Source organism: Glycine soja, chromosome 1, assembly GCF_004193775.1.
Source record: "Glycine soja cultivar W05 chromosome 1, ASM419377v2, whole genome shotgun sequence".
In the NCBI taxonomy this organism is placed as follows: Eukaryota; Viridiplantae; Streptophyta; class Magnoliopsida; order Fabales; family Fabaceae; genus Glycine; species Glycine soja.
Window position 1 is genome coordinate 52,695,963 of NC_041002.1, and position 19,213 is coordinate 52,715,175.

General features: G+C 29.6%; 3 protein-coding genes across 3 annotated transcripts; 1 reads left to right on the plus strand and 2 right to left on the minus strand.

Moving 5' to 3' along the window:
• Positions 1 to 151: 151 nt before the first annotated feature.
• Positions 152 to 4,757, minus strand: LOC114421714 (DAZ-associated protein 1-like). The gene is made up of 14 exons (XM_028387776.1): positions 4,615 to 4,757; positions 4,198 to 4,427; positions 3,981 to 4,070; positions 3,221 to 3,286; positions 3,059 to 3,124; positions 2,845 to 2,930; positions 2,654 to 2,699; positions 2,455 to 2,509; positions 2,127 to 2,203; positions 1,752 to 1,902; positions 1,542 to 1,669; positions 1,367 to 1,471; positions 740 to 880; positions 152 to 489 (listed from the first exon to the last, which is right to left on the minus strand). The coding sequence occupies exons 2-14, from the start codon at positions 4,216 to 4,218 to the stop codon at positions 433 to 435; spliced, it is 1,089 nt and encodes a 362-aa protein (XP_028243577.1). The 5' UTR covers positions 4,219 to 4,427; positions 4,615 to 4,757; the 3' UTR covers positions 152 to 432.
• Positions 4,758 to 6,101: 1,344 nt separating this feature from the next.
• LOC114421730 lies at positions 6,102 to 6,953 on the plus strand. The gene is made up of 2 exons (XM_028387796.1): positions 6,102 to 6,260; positions 6,330 to 6,953. The coding sequence occupies exons 1-2, from the start codon at positions 6,208 to 6,210 to the stop codon at positions 6,778 to 6,780; spliced, it is 504 nt and encodes a 167-aa protein (XP_028243597.1). The 5' UTR covers positions 6,102 to 6,207; the 3' UTR covers positions 6,781 to 6,953.
• Positions 6,954 to 7,641: 688 nt separating this feature from the next.
• On the minus strand, positions 7,642 to 14,503 carry LOC114421724. Its single transcript, XM_028387789.1, has 5 exons — positions 14,088 to 14,503; positions 9,728 to 9,918; positions 9,586 to 9,619; positions 8,536 to 9,149; positions 7,642 to 8,186 (listed from the first exon to the last, which is right to left on the minus strand). Exons 1-5 carry the CDS (start codon positions 14,425 to 14,427, stop codon positions 7,932 to 7,934), a joined length of 1,434 nt encoding a protein of 477 aa, XP_028243590.1. The 5' UTR covers positions 14,428 to 14,503; the 3' UTR covers positions 7,642 to 7,931.
• Positions 14,504 to 19,213: the final 4,710 nt, after the last annotated feature.

Below are 19,213 nucleotides of genomic sequence, written 5' to 3' on the forward strand. Positions count from 1 at the left end.
TTTTCACGTCTAAACGGTCCATACATACTGGTAATAAAAGATTCAGTTAGAACATTTTTCACTACGTACTTGTAATTACTAATACCGGCCTGACTACAAAAAGATCACTGAAAAGCGTAGCCAGGTTCGCTCGCAAATATAAAAGAGCATATATGACTAATTTATTCTGGATTATGCATCAGCATCACCTCCACTGACAATACACAATGAACAATTCATAGCACGAAATGTAACATTGTCGTTCTAGAATATATCATATTTCCATCATCTGCACTAGTACAAATGGATACAAGATAACAATATGTTCAAAGAAAAAAGTATTTCTGGTTTACGATGGATAAAATAAAATCCAATCTATAGTTCTTACAAACTTTAAAAATCATAGTTAAACAACTGCACCACAGTTCGCTGGCACCAATAAGTTGTGTCCTACTAGTATGGTCTATACCTCCAATCTGCTCTTGATGGTCTCCCAATTCCATAACCCCACTGCAAAAGAAAATAATGTATACTCAAAAGCTGAAAACATGAAACTAGATTCAATACTTCAATGTTTCAATGCATGTGATTACACCCTAGGAGCACCAATACAACCACTGATTAACGGTGTTTTTAGACTGAGAAAACTAAAATATTTCATATTCAGATACTTGCTAAGTAGTTCAAATTCTTGACAAATTGTCCAAATTCCATTTCCCTATTATATTGATCATAAAATCATTAGTATGTATATACTCACATCATCAAAGTCTAAGCTACCATACATCCTCCCATAAGATCGCACAGGACCACCATATCCCCCAAAAGATTCCATACTATTCATCATAAAATTCCCACTGGGCCCTGCATCATCAACAGGAGTAGCCGAATCTATTGCCACCTGCAGGTGCAAGCTGTTAATTAATCAAATCATATTTAAACCAAAAAAAATATAATCAAATTATCTTGACATTCACAGCATGATGACACGTCACAAGGAATTCACCCTTTACACGAATTATATAGGTCTACTATGCAGATATGTAATTACTGTAGACAGTGATGTAATATCATAGATCTCTGTAGGTAATAACAGAACCACAAATTCACACTTCTAAAGACTCGTTCTCTCCTGATTTGAAGGAACCAACTAGTTAAGCTGCTAAAATCTAGTGAGGCTATTTGAATAATAACATATGCTCGAACCAGGAATGGGCTTTTTAAATAAGGGGGAGTTAATCTCCACCTCATACCCACACAGATCCCCGTCCACCACCACATCTATACATTTAAATCTTAATTACAGAAAAATGGACAAACAGAAAACTTATAATCGATGAAAGTAGGGTAGTAAAAAAAAGTTAGCAGCAAATTTAAATCATCGTACCTGATGTCCACAAATCTCATGAGACCTTCGAGAGACGCGATCTGCTACACCATCTTCAGCAAAAGTAACAAATCCAAAACCTCTATGACCTGTTCTCTTAGGATCCTACCCAAAAAAAAAACTAAGTTATTCAGCTTTCACAACACTAGTATATGCATTTTTTTTAATATCTTACCCTTGGAACATAAACATCTAATATACGACCAAATCTTCCAAAATATTGACGAAGATCATCAGAAGTTGCTTCTGGGGGAAGACGGCCAACAAAAATTTTCTTACTAGTTCTCCGAGAAGGGTCTCCTCCTAATTCACAAAATAGGGTAGTCACTAGTCAATATGATGCAACATAAGTCACTTTAATTGAACACTGGTGCTTGATGCTTACTTCCATAAATTGGGCCAGGTTGGTCATACAAAGTAGGAGCACCAAGTGCTGCATATCTAGTGGCTGCTGAAATATAAGCATTGTATGCGCCATATCCTCCTTGTGTTGGCGGCGGCAGCGGCATTCTGCCAATTGGCTTAAAGTCATCATCCTAAAAAAAGGAATATACAATCACTAAAGTCTAAAAGGATAAGGACAAATATAAATATTAAGATATTCTTTAATCATTAAACAATGCACATGTGTAGGGAAATGAAATCCAGTAGTAAGATTTAATTAATTTGATTAAAACAAGTCTTGGTTAAACATGACACATTACTCTGCAATACCCAGAAAATATTCTACAGTAAAATGACAAGCTAAAGAAACTCTTGCCTTAGGTGTAGCTCGATCAACCACCACAGCAGAACCTCCCAGTTCATGGGTTTCTGACATCAAATTCTCCACAGAATCTGCAAGACAAAATCTTCCTTTTAGCAATTGAGACATCCTCTCCACAATATTTCAGAAGTCCAAGAACCAAAGAAGTAAATCAAAATAATGCAAGTAGCAGGTACAGTCAAATTTTCACTTTTCCAAGTGAAACCAAGATCCCAGATGACTACACAGATAAATTTAAGGAAAATTAACATATAACACCCATACACTTTAAAACGCATGGAAACTTAAGATTAGAACACATAGGCTAATATAGATGGCCAACCTGCACTAGCAAAAGTGATGAAACCAATTCCACGATGCATTTTGGAGCCTTGATCCTGTTGGGAAAAATGGTAAATTATCGATAATTAAAAAGTGTATAGCATGCATAAGTTTTGACAAATTATTTATACAACTAAATGTGAATTCAACAGCGAGCATATTAAATTCAGCATGAATAACAATCACAGGGAGGAAAGAACCTTTGGCATGTACAAATCTGTTATTTCACCATATTTCTCAAAATGACTGCAAGAAAAAGAAAAATATAAGGTTATGAGACTACCATACAAACTTCATCGTATACATTCAATATAAGAAAATATTACTAAAGGAAAAAAAAAGAAAACCTCAGTGTGGATTATTGTAATGAAGATACTACATACTCGTATACCTTCTGAAAGTAGCTTCTGTTACTGATTGTGGAATCCTGGCTACAAATATTCTAGTAACTTTTTTGACCGGTGCCCTCATTTCCTCCTTTAATATGAAAGCATTACAGAATAAATAGTACAATCAAAATATATGGCTATTTTATTGTACATAAAAGCTAAACCAGCTACAAAGCAGACCAGATTTCAAGTTTCAAACAAAAATTTGGTTATAACCTTTGGTGTTGCCACTTTGACTTCCAGCGTCCTATTACCAAGAATATGCTCACTTGATAGTACTTCCTGCAGCCAGATAGTCATCAAAATCATGATATAGCATATAGAAATGATATAGGGGTGTATCAAATGAGCATTTGAAAGATGAGAGGAACTAATTACCTTAGCATCATCCACTGAAGCAAATGTAACATATCCAAAACCACGAGACCGTCCAGTTGACCGCTCCTAAAATAAATAAAGTGGATTAAAATGTGCCTCCAGAAAACTTAATAGTGTACGGGCAATCTAACATAACCCTGTACAAGACAATCATATTTCACATTCACCAGAAGTATTAAAGCATAACCAGCTTGATATTTCTCCTCTTGTTTTCTCTGTGCTTGTAGCACCAAGACCAAGCATGTTACTTTTTTCTCACCCAAACTTACGATAAATAAGCCATGAATAATGAACTATAAAAGATAGTACACAAGGTATTTCCTTCATAATCAGTCATAAGGAGAAAGAGAAGAAAAAAGAGACCATAACCATTTGAAATCAAATTTTGACAATGAAGGACCATTTTGATGTATTTAATAGTATTAGAAAACTAAACTAATTGTATCTTTAAATACCGATATGGATGTTTACTCTAAATGGATTCATAAACATAAACATCTTAGGTTACATGGGAAACTCACCCCCTCGGCCTACTTAATTTCTCTTCTTGAAAAGTAGCAAGCAGCAAGTACTTTTTATTAAATTCCATACAAATAGGAGTACAGATGGGGGATTGAGTTAAATTACAAACGGATAATTGGAATATACAGAATACATATACATATCAAATATTATAATTTATTATCGACATGGTAGAAAAGCATTTTTATCACATGAAAAATAACAACACTTAACAGACAAATGGAAAGCAACGGCTAACCTTCATGACAATGCAATCTTCCAGCTCACCAAACTTGCTCATATATTCCCTTAATCCCTCAGTATCGATATCCCACGGAATCCCCAAAACCTAATGTGCAATTATCCGCACACCAATTGCGAAAAACGAAATCAACCGGTGTCGAAATTTTGATAAATGCAATTGACAAGTGAAAGCATATAAAAAAATATTAACAAATTGAACGTGCATGACTGACCACAAGCTTTCGCTGCTCCATCAGAAACTTCAACAAATCACAATGGAACGGAACGCTGCAGAGTGAAAAATCCCTATCCACCGCTCTGAGGATAAATAAACAGCACAAAAAAAAAGGAAAAAAAATCTATCCACCTTCTCCTCCTCCTCTTCCTCTTGGGGTTATGGAATCTCTCAGCAGAGCACTCAGCGTCCTCACCTCTCTCTCTCTAAAAATCTCACACTCGCCGCCTGCACACAACAAGCACACTTCTTTCTCACACACAAATATCGTCATCATCATCATCATCATCATCATCATATACTAGTACTACTACCAAATGAAAAACAGCTTTTGGGGGTTGGTATTCTACTGTAACAGAAAACAAAAAAATGATTAAGAATTGAAAGAAATTCAGTGAATTAGGCGCTCACTGACCTTGCTGAATACGAAATTGAAAACCCTAAATCGAAGATCTTCCTCTCACGCTCGCTCTCCCTATCTCTCTTCTCTTCTCTTCCTTCCTCTCTCGCTCGTGACGCTTTTTCGCTCCGTGTTTTCGGCCTTCTACTCTCTCTCTCGTTTACTGGGCCATCAATAAATGCCCACTTCGCAATATCGCATATTCGCATCTATCTATTGGGCTGGGCCGGACCCGGGTTTAATATTGAACCGACTAATTAACCAAACTGTTTCATAAATATTTCCTTTTCCTTTAAAATAATATTAAAAATTAAAATATAATCATAACTTTATTAAAAATTTAGTTATAATATTAATAAATAAGATTATTCTTGAAAAACTATTACATATTTTTTATTTTCTTAAGGTAATAAATAATTTTTTTTGAAGGTAAGGTAATAAATATTCTAAATAACATATAATATAATTTGTAATAAAATGAATATTAAAAACGGTTTGTAGACGGGTCACATTTCAAGGAATATAATACAAAAAAAATACCTTTATTAGTTTTTGTCAGTGTGTCTGTTATGCATGGTTTAATCATCTATTAAAAATTACATAGAGGTGGTTTAATATCTAAACTTCATCAATCTAACCATTAAATTAAAAGTTCTTATTTATTATACCAAGTCTACAAATTTTATAAAATTTTAAAGCAATTTAATATGTTATTAAATTAATTCATTTTGACATAATAAACTTTTTAAAAATATAAATAAATGTCTTATTATAAGATTACCAAACTATAAAAAGGTTTTATTCATCTAGTGTGTTAACTTAATAGTTCTCAGTCTCACTATTGAAAATGACTGCAAATCTTGTGAGGTTTCCATTTGGACGTACGTGTCCAATTCAATTGCTCAATGTTGTTTCATTCACGTTCAATACTTGCAAGTATAATTCGGGTAAAAGTCAATATAACAAGCGAAATTTGAAGGTGCCAAACACAAGTTCCTTCCATTGGACCATTATAAACACAAGAGGAGTGTTAGGACATTCACACTCTTTTTTTGATATTCTTCCTATAATTCGTTCGAATTTATCAAAAATCATCAATTTTTAATAAATTTAAGAGAGAAAAACATTTATTAAAAATCATTTGATCAATTTTATTTCTCGATTAATGTTTTTTTCTTCTAAATTTATTAAAAATTAATTATTTTTAATAAATTCTAACAATATTGTGCTACTATATTGCTATTTCTCAATTTTTCTTACTTTTCTTTCGGCAGATTCTTATTCTTTATTTTTTCTATTTAACAGATAAAGTGGACCCCAATATGACACCTTGATTAAATACGTACTATACGTTTAATACGTTCCATTAAAGGTGCAGTAGCTGAAGTTTTCGCACGCAATTTCAAACTTTTTAAGAGCTCCTCTCTGACTCTGTTTCATAAACTATATTCTTCTATAAATACTAATTTTAACACTTCCTCGCATCAAAGTTCTCAAAGCATATGAAAATCCCCGTTATGACAATACACCTGCCAAGTCTATATGAATACAATCTCCTCTGTGCAATCGGCTCTATCACATTTTCTTCTTTAGAGGAGTAGAGAAAGGATGGCACACACGAATTCTATGAATTCTAGTCCCAGAAATCCAATTCCAACGAGGTAAGCAGTTCATAACTATTTCGAATTCCTCCGTTCTATTCTAACATGCATTTTGCTTTGATACTTTAGGGAGAAAGAGGTGAATTGGTTCAGGGAGTCACAAGAGATACTTGACAAATTCTTCAAGTGGTTGTTTGGTGTCATTGCCTTCAAGACCACACCAATGGGAGAAGCTTTATTCATAGCACACTCCAATGTCACGATGCTTTTGGTTTTGATGATTGTGCTGTACTTCTCACTGTGGCTGGTGGGAACAATGCTTCCACAGCGTAGTAGGATCTTCCTCATAATCTTAGTCTGCATCATGATGGTGATTGCAAGTGTTTCTTCAGTTTTGGTTATGACCATTATATCTCCACTCCTTGCTTGGCTTAGTGTCATGTCATGGGTTGGCATTTTTGTTTTGTCTGCTTATTATTGTTATCAATTGCTCTATGCATTGGTTGTCCGTGCAATTTCAGATACAATCAAGCAATTGATTGATGGTTACAGGACGCAGAGTACAAGGTTGCCGGTCTAGGCCAACCATTATCATCGTCTTCACATTTTGTAGGTTACCTTCATACCTAGTTTTGGAATTTGCTCAAAGAAAAAGTGGTTTTGTTGATGTTGTTGTACTTTAAGGGGTGTACCAAATTTTACTTGTTTGTGTGTAAAAAACATGGTCAATAAGAGTGTTTGTGTTAGAAATGATGACTGTATCAAAATTTTCATTTATTTACTTTGGGGAGAACATAAATTGATCATGAGAATTAATTGCAGATATTAAATTAAAAACGATAACTGCAGATAACGATAAATGAATGTTGACAGATATAAATTAAAAACGATAACTGCTGATAACGATAAATGAATGCTGACAGATATAAAGGAAATTTTGCTTACATAGGCAATCAAAATTATGAGCATTCTAAAAAGAAAAATCATTACCAGCAAGTTAGGACACGACGACAAAAGTGTTTAAGAAGGCATGTTACTAGTTGTTAAATCGGTCTAACAGTGTATCAAACACATACTGGAGATATACCACATATTTGAATGTTCATTAAGATCAAAAAACAGAACACATTTTAGTCCAGAAGCTTTATATCAAACGCTCCAAAAAATGAGACCCTCATGCAAAATGGACAAAAGAATTGTATATGTGGACAAAAAAAGTCATGTAAATGGAAGAGGAAAATTGACAGAAAAGTTACTAGCATGGACTTCTGTAGGAAATAATGCGGTTGATTATTTATTAGAATGACTATTATAATATTTTTCATTTAGCCGAGAAGTTCAAATTACTCGTTCACCGTGTGAATTTTTTGACAAAAAAATTGACAATAATATCCAACTGAATGTCACAAGCAAATGCTGGTTAGCAATTTTGGTCGATCGATTCCAGCCGTGAAATAAACAAACTTCACATTGATCTCATTAATGATAAATCCATGCACCAAAGGAAACAACTTTAAACCTAGCTTATTAATTACTATACAATAACTCGTACTGACGACAAACTGTTATATTATTCATGATCATTATGATACATAACTATTCTTCACATGATACATAATCAAGTGTTATTACCATTTTTTCTAAAACTAAAAATCTTGATTATGTAAATTTTAGTCTGCATGACCATACACATGTACGTAGTGGTATGGAATGATCATGTATACGGACACATCAATCTGCTTTAAAATGTTTTTCAATTGATCCCAGAAGAGTGGAATTAATATAATCTTGTGGACCGTGAGCAGGTAAGCCAGGAATCAGCAGACCAACCAACCTGAAACTAAAGAGAAACCATCCTTCTCTATAGTGAGGTCCATTTTTGTACGCTATGGTAAAGCTCCTTATTAGTTCCAAAACAGCATTGAACATCATGGGTATCACACACCATGGCGAGAAATAGTTCTTATTCGGCTCTTCTTCGAGAATCTGCAATAAATTAATTTCATTGTTTAAGGAAAATATAAAGAATGAAGTTAGCAGAATATAGAGAAGTAAAGCGTTGAATTTTTTTAAACAAGTTACGACTAAGTAAAGTCTTGTTTATCCCGACCTATTTCTACTCCTATATACACAATGTTCATGTAACAAATACTGCATGTGTTATATTCTCATTGACCTAATTGTAAATATTTGTTCTATTTTATTGAAAAATACTTATAAAACAATATCTTGTCCTCTAGTTAAAGATATTCAAATGCACAAAGCCACATACGTGATTTGATGATCAGCACTTAAATCAAATGAAGTTTAATTTAAAATGGACAAACATACGTACCCTGAGTTCATAGCGCCTGTTAAAGAAAAGGCAGATCCCAAAGTGCTTGAAGAGCAAGTCCTTATCATCATAGGGCAACCTCGGAACTATGTCATTGCAATAAACAAACCTGCAATACCTGATAGAATTTTCCCTCAATTTTTGTCTCATATACTGTGCATATGCTTCATCTCCAACTCTTGGTTGCCCAAACGTGTAGATCCCTTCCAACCTCTCAATCAGCAACTTCTCATCATGCAAGAACATGATCGTAGGGTACAAGATTGCGAGTGCTCCACCCAAACTATGACCCGTAATGATAAACTTTGCATTAGGATTTTCACTCAAACCTTTCCTTAGAATGTCCCTAATAACATAGTAGGCCAACGGGGGAAGATTTTCATCCCTTTGAATCTCCTTAGGCCACCCCACATTTTTCTGTAGCCCTAAGGCTTTCATGAAGCCACCATGCATTTTTCCAATGCCGGGAATCCCGTACCATGAGATGTCAAGGTCAGTGCACCATGCATCTGCATCAAAGGGTTCCGTTCCTCGGAAAGCTACCACATAAGTATCGCGGTTCTCATGCTTGTCCAAAACAATCAAGACTTGGGTTGTGGCCTTTTCTTGAAAATCTGGCGTGTGAAAGGAAACGTTGAAAAAGAAAATTAATGATCATCATTCAGTTAAGGGTAAAATGTGTTTTACATTTCTAGATTTTAAGCCAAATTTGATCTTAGTTCCTATAATTTAAAAACAACAATTTTGATTCTCATATTTTCTGTAATAATAGTTTCGTCTCTCATCCTCATATCCTGAATTTCATAGAGAGGACGAATTTTACTAATTATAAATAATATTTTTAAAATATAGAGATTAAAATTAATTTTGACCCAAGATTGAGAGGCCTAAAGCACATTTTTCCTTCATGATTATTCTTCCACAGAAGCTTTGTAATATAAAGAGTGAACATGTTCTAACATTTTTAACACTCAAATATTCACTGAAAATTATTATAATTATACATGAACACATGCATGCAGATGAGGTTTGCTTATTTTTAGTTCTTACCATTCCAGCAATCAAAAAATCTCACGAATTCCATCTGTAAGATCACAGATCTCAAAACAAAATTAATTAGGGAAGTACCAAAAAAAATTGATTAAACTGAGGAAACGGAAAATGTCAAAACAAAATAAATTAATTATTTTACCTTCCAGTGGTTTTTTATTAGAGATTTAAGGTAAGCTGCATTCTCATAGGATGCCTTTGAAGCCATCATAGCTAATGAAACATAGTACCTGCAGTCATCACGCGTGATGGCATCCAACTTTACTCTCGCGTCCAAATTTCCGATGCAAGACAAATAATTTGGTGCATTACGATCGGGGACGACCAGGTGACCTGTTTTGCTTACATTAATTAAATAATTAGATTTGATATGAAAGGAATGTAATTCTCTTTAAATGGATAATTCATACTTATGTTTGCTTGATTAGAAAGTTTCGCACAGCTATGATTTTGAAATGAATATTTTCATTCAACCGCGTAAAAATGCAATGTCTAAAAAGTTCATGATTGTTGAATATTTTGATTTTGATTAATGAATGCTTTTAGTGAATACTTTGATTTTGATTAATGAATGTTTAAAAAGTTCAGATCTATGCAATTAGAATTTAAAAGATCAAACAATGTGAATATCAATCATAACATGAGTAATACAGGATATATATGTCATCACCATATCACGTAAGTTGTAGAAATCAACTATATATCTTTGATTAGTGCTTAAGGTTAAATGGTACGTAAATAATAACAATACCTAGAGCAACTTTTTTTTTTTTTTAGAAAAGGCTCAAATCACTTTTAAAAAAGTGCCTGACTAACAAATAAACAAAAAGTCAAGTGTTGGTATTAGAATGCAGGTTAAGAGTCAAATTCTATATTGTAAAATTAGTTTGTAAAGTGAGAGTTATTTCTTAGCTACCTATTAATTACACTAATTAATTTAATTATATTATTAGTTGATGTGAAATTTTTAATAATTAAAAATTTCTTGTTTACTATATATAGAGAGAGAAAAAATATTATTAGAAAAAAGACTCCACTAAATAATAAGTCAAGTTTTCTTATAGAGATTAATGATCATAAAATTAATAAATGCTTTATACTAAATATCATGGTATAAAAAAACTACCAGAATAGTTTTATATTAATGTTGTACTACATTATTATACAAACATTTGATGTATAAATGGAACATGTTATTTCGTAAAAACAATTAGTACATATTAATATTATTAATATTCTATTTCAAGGGAAGAGTCTATTATTATAATGTATTTTACCATTACTATAAACCAACAATGTTTATATAAACATATTTTTTTTGTTAAACATAAAACTTATACTAACAGAGGTTAATCTAATATTAAATCATTATCATATAATTTTTGTTTGAAGTGAATATGCTTTAGGTACTACAGATATTTGTTAGTTTAATCTTTACTTACTTTAATGTACAATTTTGTAGTAACGGTTAAGATTTAAAAATGAAAAAAATAAATAGTGTAAATTCAAAAAACTGATTAAATTTTTAAGAGACAAAAATATTAAGTAAAATTTGTACTAGCTACCTGGCTATCTCAATCAAACATAGCAATTCCGATACTCACTACCGATAAGTGCATTTGGTTAGTCATTGAAAAAGGAGTATATCAAACACTTCATTAATTCTAGTGGAGAACACCATGCTCGTCTGTTCAATTTTTTTAACATATTAGATTAAATTTGTAATAATATAACCTAATTAATTTAATATGAAGACCTAAAAAAGAATGATGAGTGTAGCAGGTAATTTAAAAATAATAATTAAAAATAAAATAATTTAACAAAAACTAAAAAAAATATTTTCTTTATTTTAGTATTGTAACCTCCAGATTCCATTTTGATCCCCTCAATCAAAATGAGCTTTGGTCTAATTTAATTAATGTTGAGTGATCCGTATATCCAATCATAATTAACATCCCCATTTTGATCCCTCAATCAAAATGAACCTTTGTCTAATTCAATTAATGTTTAGTGATTTGCCTATCTAATCACAAATCAAAATTAACTAGATACCCACAATCACATCCCAAAATTCTTAGGATACGGTATAACAGTTTAATACGCATTAATGTCTCAAATAAACATCCAAAGTGATATGCTTAGCAAACCATGCATGATAAATAACCAATATTTTGACCTAGAAAAAAAGATTATACATTATACTTCATTTAAATGTCATGAATGAGTTTATCTCCGATGCAAAGAAGTCTTTTTCAGAACAAAATCTTTACTTTTTATAAGGTGATGTCATATCATCAATTAGCTTTTAGCCGGTGTTTATAGATTCTTTTCCTCAAAAAATTATTACTAAGTACTCTATTATTTATGAGTATATGGAGTATGAATTTATAGAATTTTTCTCCCAAAATACATAAAAAATTAATTAAATATCAAAACATACATATCTCTTCATTTTTTTTTACCAAAATATACATATTTATTATTCAGTGTAAATTTGAGTTGAAGAAACCTAAATTTATATTATATATTTTTTTAATTTTTTAAAAATCCGTTGAGAATTTGGGTCTCAACGTGATTCTTTTAAGAAAAAAATAATTTTTTAAGATTTAAAAATAATATAAATAAAGAAAATTAATAAAATTAAAAAATATTATGATATAATTTTTTAGTTATATAGGTACTTAAATAAATTACAAGTTTAAGACACTTGAATATGTTATAAATTTTTCTAAAGTTTATTTTTTTTCATTTATATACATTAATTAAAAATTGAGAAAATTAATTAGTAGTCTTAAAATAAATTTTTAAAAAAGGAAAAATGATTTTAAAAAACTAATTGATTAAAAACACAATAAATAAATAATTATTACATCTCAGTTATATAATATAAAAAAATTAAAATACTATAGTAATTGAGACGAAAGACATACATAATAAATAAAAATTCTTTAATATTATCTTCTTTAATAAATTCCTTAATGTATCATGACTCATAGTATAAAGTACAAATCCTAAATATTTGAGTTTAAAAAAATATAAAAAAGAGATTTCTAGCAATTACTTTAACAAAATAAGAACTTAATTTTGGCCTCAATTCTCTGGTTATTCATGAGAATGAAATCTTGATTAATTTAAAGTTTAGCTTAAAAAGTGAATAAAGTCTTATTAAAATTATTTTTACTAAAGATTGTAATTAATTTTAATTATTAGATTTGAATAAAAGCTATAAAAAAATCGTAAATTACCTGAACTAAAAAAATAAAAAAATAATTAAACCCCTAAAAAAATTATACTCCATATCACTAAAAATCAAACTCATGGGCCTGCGTAATAAGCGTGCGCGTGAACTTGGAAAAGGAGGTTGGAGGTTGAAGTTGAACAATTGGGTTCGAAAGAGATATGTGTCTATTTATGCAAGGGAAAGGTCGGGGTATTTCAATTCCATTCAAAATTTTTATAATATCATTTATTCACACTTGGATTTAACCTTATAAGGATCTAAAACATACAGGATAGGATTAAATCGACTTAATTTATAGACATAGTATATCAATTTTAATGTTATACACTACAAAATTATAGAATTAAAAGCAATGTTAAGATTTCAATTAAGGATTATTTCCAACAAATATGCTATAAAATAAAATAAAAATATATAAATATGATATGAAATTAGTGATCACATTAACAATAAAAAATAATTTTACACTATCAATTAATAAAAAATTACCTTTATATAACATTTTAAAATAGTCATGATAAAAATCTGTAAACTTATTATGTATTGTGATTTGTGATTGATTATACAGTATACACGGTCAATGGATGCGCTATTATTTTGGTATAATATAATTTTGTATTGTTATATACAACATTACTTAATAGGTAAGAAAATTTTATTATCAATAATAATTATTTTAAAAAGTTATATTTTTAAAATAAGATTAGATATTGAATTTGGTTAAAACGTCTAATGATATTAGATATGACCCAAACTCTGTCTTCTCTTTTTTTACTGCTACTCAAACTCGTCTTAAAAAGACATTAAGTTTAATTTCTAAACTCCAACACATCAAAATTAATTTAAGACCAAGAAAAATCAATGAGATATAATGAGTGATGAACATCACTAAGAAAAGGACCATGGATGAGATTTGAAGTCGCTTTATGGAGAATCTGAATAATTGATCATGAGGTACGACTCTTGTAAAAAGCACTTGGGATTATTTACTTTCCTCTTTCTTCTTTTGAATTTTTTTAACATAAAGAAAAATGATATATAGATGGATGCACGTAGATTTCCACGAACTTTTCACCCACAAAAAAGGAAGAAGAGCTAGATTAATAAGTTTGGCTTAGCATAAAACAGTGGATGAACATGAAACAGATGGATCTCATGTACTATAGCTAGGTAGGTAAACACACACAACAGAAGCAAGTGTAAAATCAATAAATAAATAAAATAAAAAACTCAGATCTATGCAATAAGAAATTGAAATAACCTGTGAGGAAGTTAATAACGATCATGATGAAGCCACCGTTGAGGACAAGGAGGTTGATGAAGAACTCAACGCAAGAGCCAAAGAACGAAAGTGGCTTAGCGATGAGCAACAGAAGCTTCTGGAGCACCACAGAGACGAATATAAGCCATCTTTGGCGGAAGCTTCCCTCATAAGATCCCTCAGCATTGCTGTCCACAAATTTTCGGTTTCCCAAGTTACGGGAATACAGCACATGAACAAGATCGAAGAAATGAGCGTCTTCAGGATTCAACAGCATATAGCTGTCAGCGAATCCTTTGTTGCATTTGGAATTTCCATTTGATTTCGGTTTCGACGCCATTCCCAACCAGCTCCAACAAATTGGCTACTACTGGCTAGGCCAATCAGAGAACAAGAGCAAGGGACAAAACTGATACATTTTCGTGTACCTTTATTCGTCATATATATAGTTGCGATGCAATTATTTTACCATGATTAGGTATGCATTAATTATAAAATATTTCCTTTTTCTTGAAATAAGTGTTGTATTTTAAAAAAAAATATTTTAAAATAAATATTGTATTTAATTGTTTAATATAACATTAATTTTCATTTTTTACAGATATTTTTTAATAAATATCACTTTAAATTTTGAATATAATATTAGTATTATTATTTATTTTATAAAATTACTATTTTATTTATTTATTTTTTATTTATTTATGTATAATATCTTAAGATGATATTTATTTCGAAGAGATAGAGTGATAATTTTGCGTGTATATAGTTTCTTCTTTGTCTGGTCAAATTTTACGGTAAATATGTTTAATTCTTATAATTTTTAAATTTATCTCTTTTAGTTATTATAATTATTAAGTAAATTTTTTTAGAATTAAAATATAAACTTTAAAACTAAAAAATATATTTTATAAAATTTAGGGATTAAAAAATCTATTTATTGTAGGAACTAAAAGTGATAAAGTTTGAAAATTATAAGAAATAAATGAATAAAACTAGTTTAAAAAATTATAATAGAAAGTAGAAAGTATAAGCTTCAAGATTCGTTGACCCTACCAGACAACTTTTATATTAATAAAATTATTTGTTAATAGTTATATATTTATTTAACAGTATAAAATATTAATTATATCATTGAAATACCATACGTAAAATCATAATATTTATGTTAATGGATCAATTTTTATTGCATAGAAATTATATTAAGGAAACACGTTTAACTATCAATAGTTTTTTAACATGTGATTTTTAAGTTTTAATTGATAGATTTTTATTGCAAGGGTGTCCATGTTGAAGGAAGGTCTCATCAAATAAGGTAAACTAGTTTTAAAAATTATATTAGATACTAATACACGATAATATATATATATATATATATATCTATATATATATATATATATATAAAAGATTTATGGTGTATTACTTAATTATATTTTTTAATGATTAAACAATACACGAGTAGACACTAATTAATAAAAAATATGAAATATATTTAATCTTCTTAAGTACTTATAATTTCAATCTTATTTTTAATTAATTCTTATTGTTTATAAAAAAAATATAACAAAGTCCTCATAATTTTATAAAAAAAATAAAATGACTAAATCGTTAGAAATTAATATCATTAAATCTCTTAGTCAAATATTAAAGACATATTACTGTAAATGAATTTCTTGAACTCCATTGCAGCAGCACCATATATCCCTAAACCCTAATGTTACGAAACTTCAATTTATGGTGCTTGTTAAGTGTAGGTGGCTTCTCAATATTAATTTATGTTTTTTTTTATTTGTGATGAGTAGATGATAAGTTACAAAGCAACAGAGTGCTATGGGAACACACATATGACAAAATTTATATGGTGAACGATAAAGAAAGAAAACTACTTTTTAAGTGCAAGAAATCAGAGTATGATACTGACTGATATGGATGCAGAAGACTTTCTAGCCCTCTGGTGGTGCTCCACAGCAATGATGCTAGCGCAATATGAGTTGTACATACTCTGTTGGTCCTTCATCAAATGGCACGTAATAATTATAATAAACCCCTATGAGTCTATGATACCTAACATTTTCATTAATTCAGAGCAACACGTTAAAATTCGAATAATGATAGATGAATTTTCTTTTCTTTTAAATATTTCATTAATATCTCTCATTTTTTTTATCTCTTTATATAACATCACAAACTTTTTCATTCATATATATATATATATTTCTTTTTTCATTCTCTCTAGATGTGTTGGATAATATTTAAGGTGTGTATCAAACATTTTCTTTAAAAATATTTAACAGGAATTCAATGATGGTGTTTTTGATTTTTTTTCTTTTTGGTTGCATTTTGAAGATTTAAATACAATGTCTTAATTAATTTTTTGATACAGGAACTTAAATAAATATTTAATAATGCTAAAGAAACTTATAAATTGATTTAACATGACAAAAACTTAATCTTTAAATATATTTTCAATTTTTCATTAACGAAAAGTTGCATTCTGTTTTATACAGTGTAAAAAGTGTACGGATATATAAATCGTATTGGGGAATTGGGCAATTGCTATAAAGTCCAATCAGCACAAAGAATAAAACTATTTAACTGACTGATGTTTTAAGTTTGTGTGTGGTAACGACAAATGTTCAACAAAAACAACTCAATAACCACGAAGCATGCACCTCGTGTTTCATTCTTTAATATTATTTTTTCCGGCAAGTCAGCATGTTCACAATCACCAAATCACATGTTCACACATAAGGCATTAAATATGTCTATTTTATTGGGAGAGGAAAAAATAATTCCAAATTCGATAAGAATATAATTTTGTTATTTATTAAAAAAATTGAAAATATTTTTATAAGTAAAATTCTGCATGTAATTTGTATGATTTTTTTACAACTAAAAGTAATATTTCTGTTTCCCACTTCTTTTTAGAAATATTCCTATTCGAAATATTGTCAAGTTTTAAATACGGTATCTCATACAGCAAAAATCAAACTAAATAAAATAGTTTACTATAATAACAAAAAATTATTAATATGAAAAGCTTCTAAAATCATATGTTATTTACAAAGTAAGAAATCATGTGGAAATTTTGTGACTTAAAAATATTATTTTGTAAAAAAATCAGAAAAATTACTTACAGATTTTTTCTACATTGTAAAAAAACTACGAAAATCTCGTGCAGTTTTATGTGCAGAACCTGTTATGTACCCAAAAAAAATTGCAGAACCAATTCTGCTGATTTGCCCAACAAAATATATTGTAAAATCAGTTTTTCTTATTTTTTACATTTGTTATGGAAAATTCTGTTGCAACTTTTGCAAAACATGTCATATTTCTTGCAGAAATAATATGCAAGAACTAATTGTCCATGAACTCGAGAACAAAATTCCGCAAGAAAGAACACTTTATAAACAAAATCCATTAAGAAAATACGCATGTAATTAGAAAAATTCTAATGAGAAGATTAATAATGTGTTTGGATATGATCAATGTCCCAACTGAAAAGCCATTTGTACATTGTTATTAATATGCTTTGGTTTTGCGTTGTATGAAGCAATGGGGATCGACGTGATATTCGCTTGTGAATTTTGGTGAGATATTGTTGTGTTCTTGGCCTGTGTCGTGTTTACAAAGGCTATATTTTGTATTTTTCCTATTACATTGGCACATCTTGTGCGTTTCAATAATAATTCTTTTGCCGTTCAAAATAAAAAATAAAAAATGTACATTGTTATTTCATTCGGTTAACTTGTGAAATTTTAAAATTAATATTGTAATGAGGATAATTAATTAATTTTAGGAAAAACAAAACTTTTCATAATTTTCATTGACAAAACCTATTTCTCATAGGTTCCCAAAACATACTAGTCTTTATACTTTAAAAATAATAATTTTACTTTACCATTTAGATAAAATTAGTTCTTCAAAATTTTACTTTCAAAATATAATTTATAAATTATAAATAATATATTATAACCGCAATTTTAAAACCTTTTTCAATTATTATTTCTTATGAAAATGATTTTAATGAAATTTTAAACGAACGGGTCTAAGAAAAGATAGATAATGTAAACAAGAAGCCCACGGGAAGAAGAAACAAAATACAGACAATGACTCAAACTTTTGGGAAAAGCTGGATAAGAAGTTGTATCTCGTTTCTACGAATTACCGGTCCAACACTGTTCTCATTGCAATATGAAACTTTAATCATTAAGGGTCTGTTTTGGAAGTCACCGTGAATTTTTTAAATTTGTTTTTAAATACAATTTTGAAAATGACGTGTTTAATAAAAATAGAGTTTAAATGATTTTTAAAATACTTTAACAATTATTTTTAATTTTTTTTAAGATTTGCTTTTTAGTTTAAAAAACACATATTTATCGTATTTGACTACATTTTTTTATGCTACAGTAAGTATCAGTATTGTTATCATCATTACTACTATTATTACCTCTACCACTAATATAACATCTATCATTGTCACTACTACACTCCTCTACCATTATTATCACAATCATAATTGTCTGTTTACTATCACCATGATCATCAATATTGCTATCACAATTATTGTTATCGAGATCATCATCACTATTGACATTATTATCACCATCATCATCAATGTTATTATCATTATCACCACCACCATTAGTTATCACCACCATGTTGCCACTACCAAACGTTGTCACCTCTATTATCATTGTCACTATTATCATTACTATCGTGATTACTCAACCACCACTAGTGTCTTTATTGTTATTGACGTCATCATCATTACCATTATTGTCATCACCTCACAAAAACAATCTTAAACTAATTTTAATAAGATATGAAATTTTCAAAATGAGTTTATTTGAAACTAAAATTAAAAACTAGTTATTTTAAAAATTTCATAATTCAAAACTAAAAACCATCCCAACACAGGACCGAAGTTATTTCAGTCATGGTCCCTACTATGAGCCCATGCAATGAAAAAAAAAAGGCCATTAGGAAAAAATATAAAGACAAAAAAATTCCTTTTATGAAATATTTTTTATGAGTTTAATATATATACACTTATAGTATAAAACAGTTTTTCATTCTCATTTAATTATAAAATATTATTTGAATTATTTTAAGATAATTATTTTTAA

Coding starts and splice junctions, on each gene's coding strand:
- LOC114421724 (XM_028387789.1), bottom strand. CDS start 14,427: ATGGCGTCGAAACCGAAATCAAATGGAAATTCCAAATGCAACAAAGGA. Junction 9,919..14,087: donor CGTTATTAACTTCCTCACAG/GTTATTTCAATT, acceptor TAAGCAAAACAG/GTCACCTGGTCGTCCCCGAT. Junction 9,150..9,585: donor ATTTTTTGATTGCTGGAATG/GTAAGAACTAAA, acceptor TTCACACGCCAG/ATTTTCAAGAAAAGGCCACA.
- LOC114421714 (XM_028387776.1), bottom strand. CDS start 4,218: ATGGAGCAGCGAAAGCTTGTG. Junction 2,931..3,058: donor TCAAAGTGGCAACACCAAAG/GTTATAACCAAA, acceptor TTCATATTAAAG/GAGGAAATGAGGGCACCGGT. Junction 2,204..2,454: donor CATCACTTTTGCTAGTGCAG/GTTGGCCATCTA, acceptor TTTGTCTTGCAG/ATTCTGTGGAGAATTTGATG.
- LOC114421730 (XM_028387796.1), top strand. CDS start 6,208: ATGGCACACACGAATTCTATGAATTCTAGTCCCAGAAATCCAATTCCA. Junction 6,261..6,329: donor AGAAATCCAATTCCAACGAG/GTAAGCAGTTCA, acceptor TTGATACTTTAG/GGAGAAAGAGGTGAATTGGT.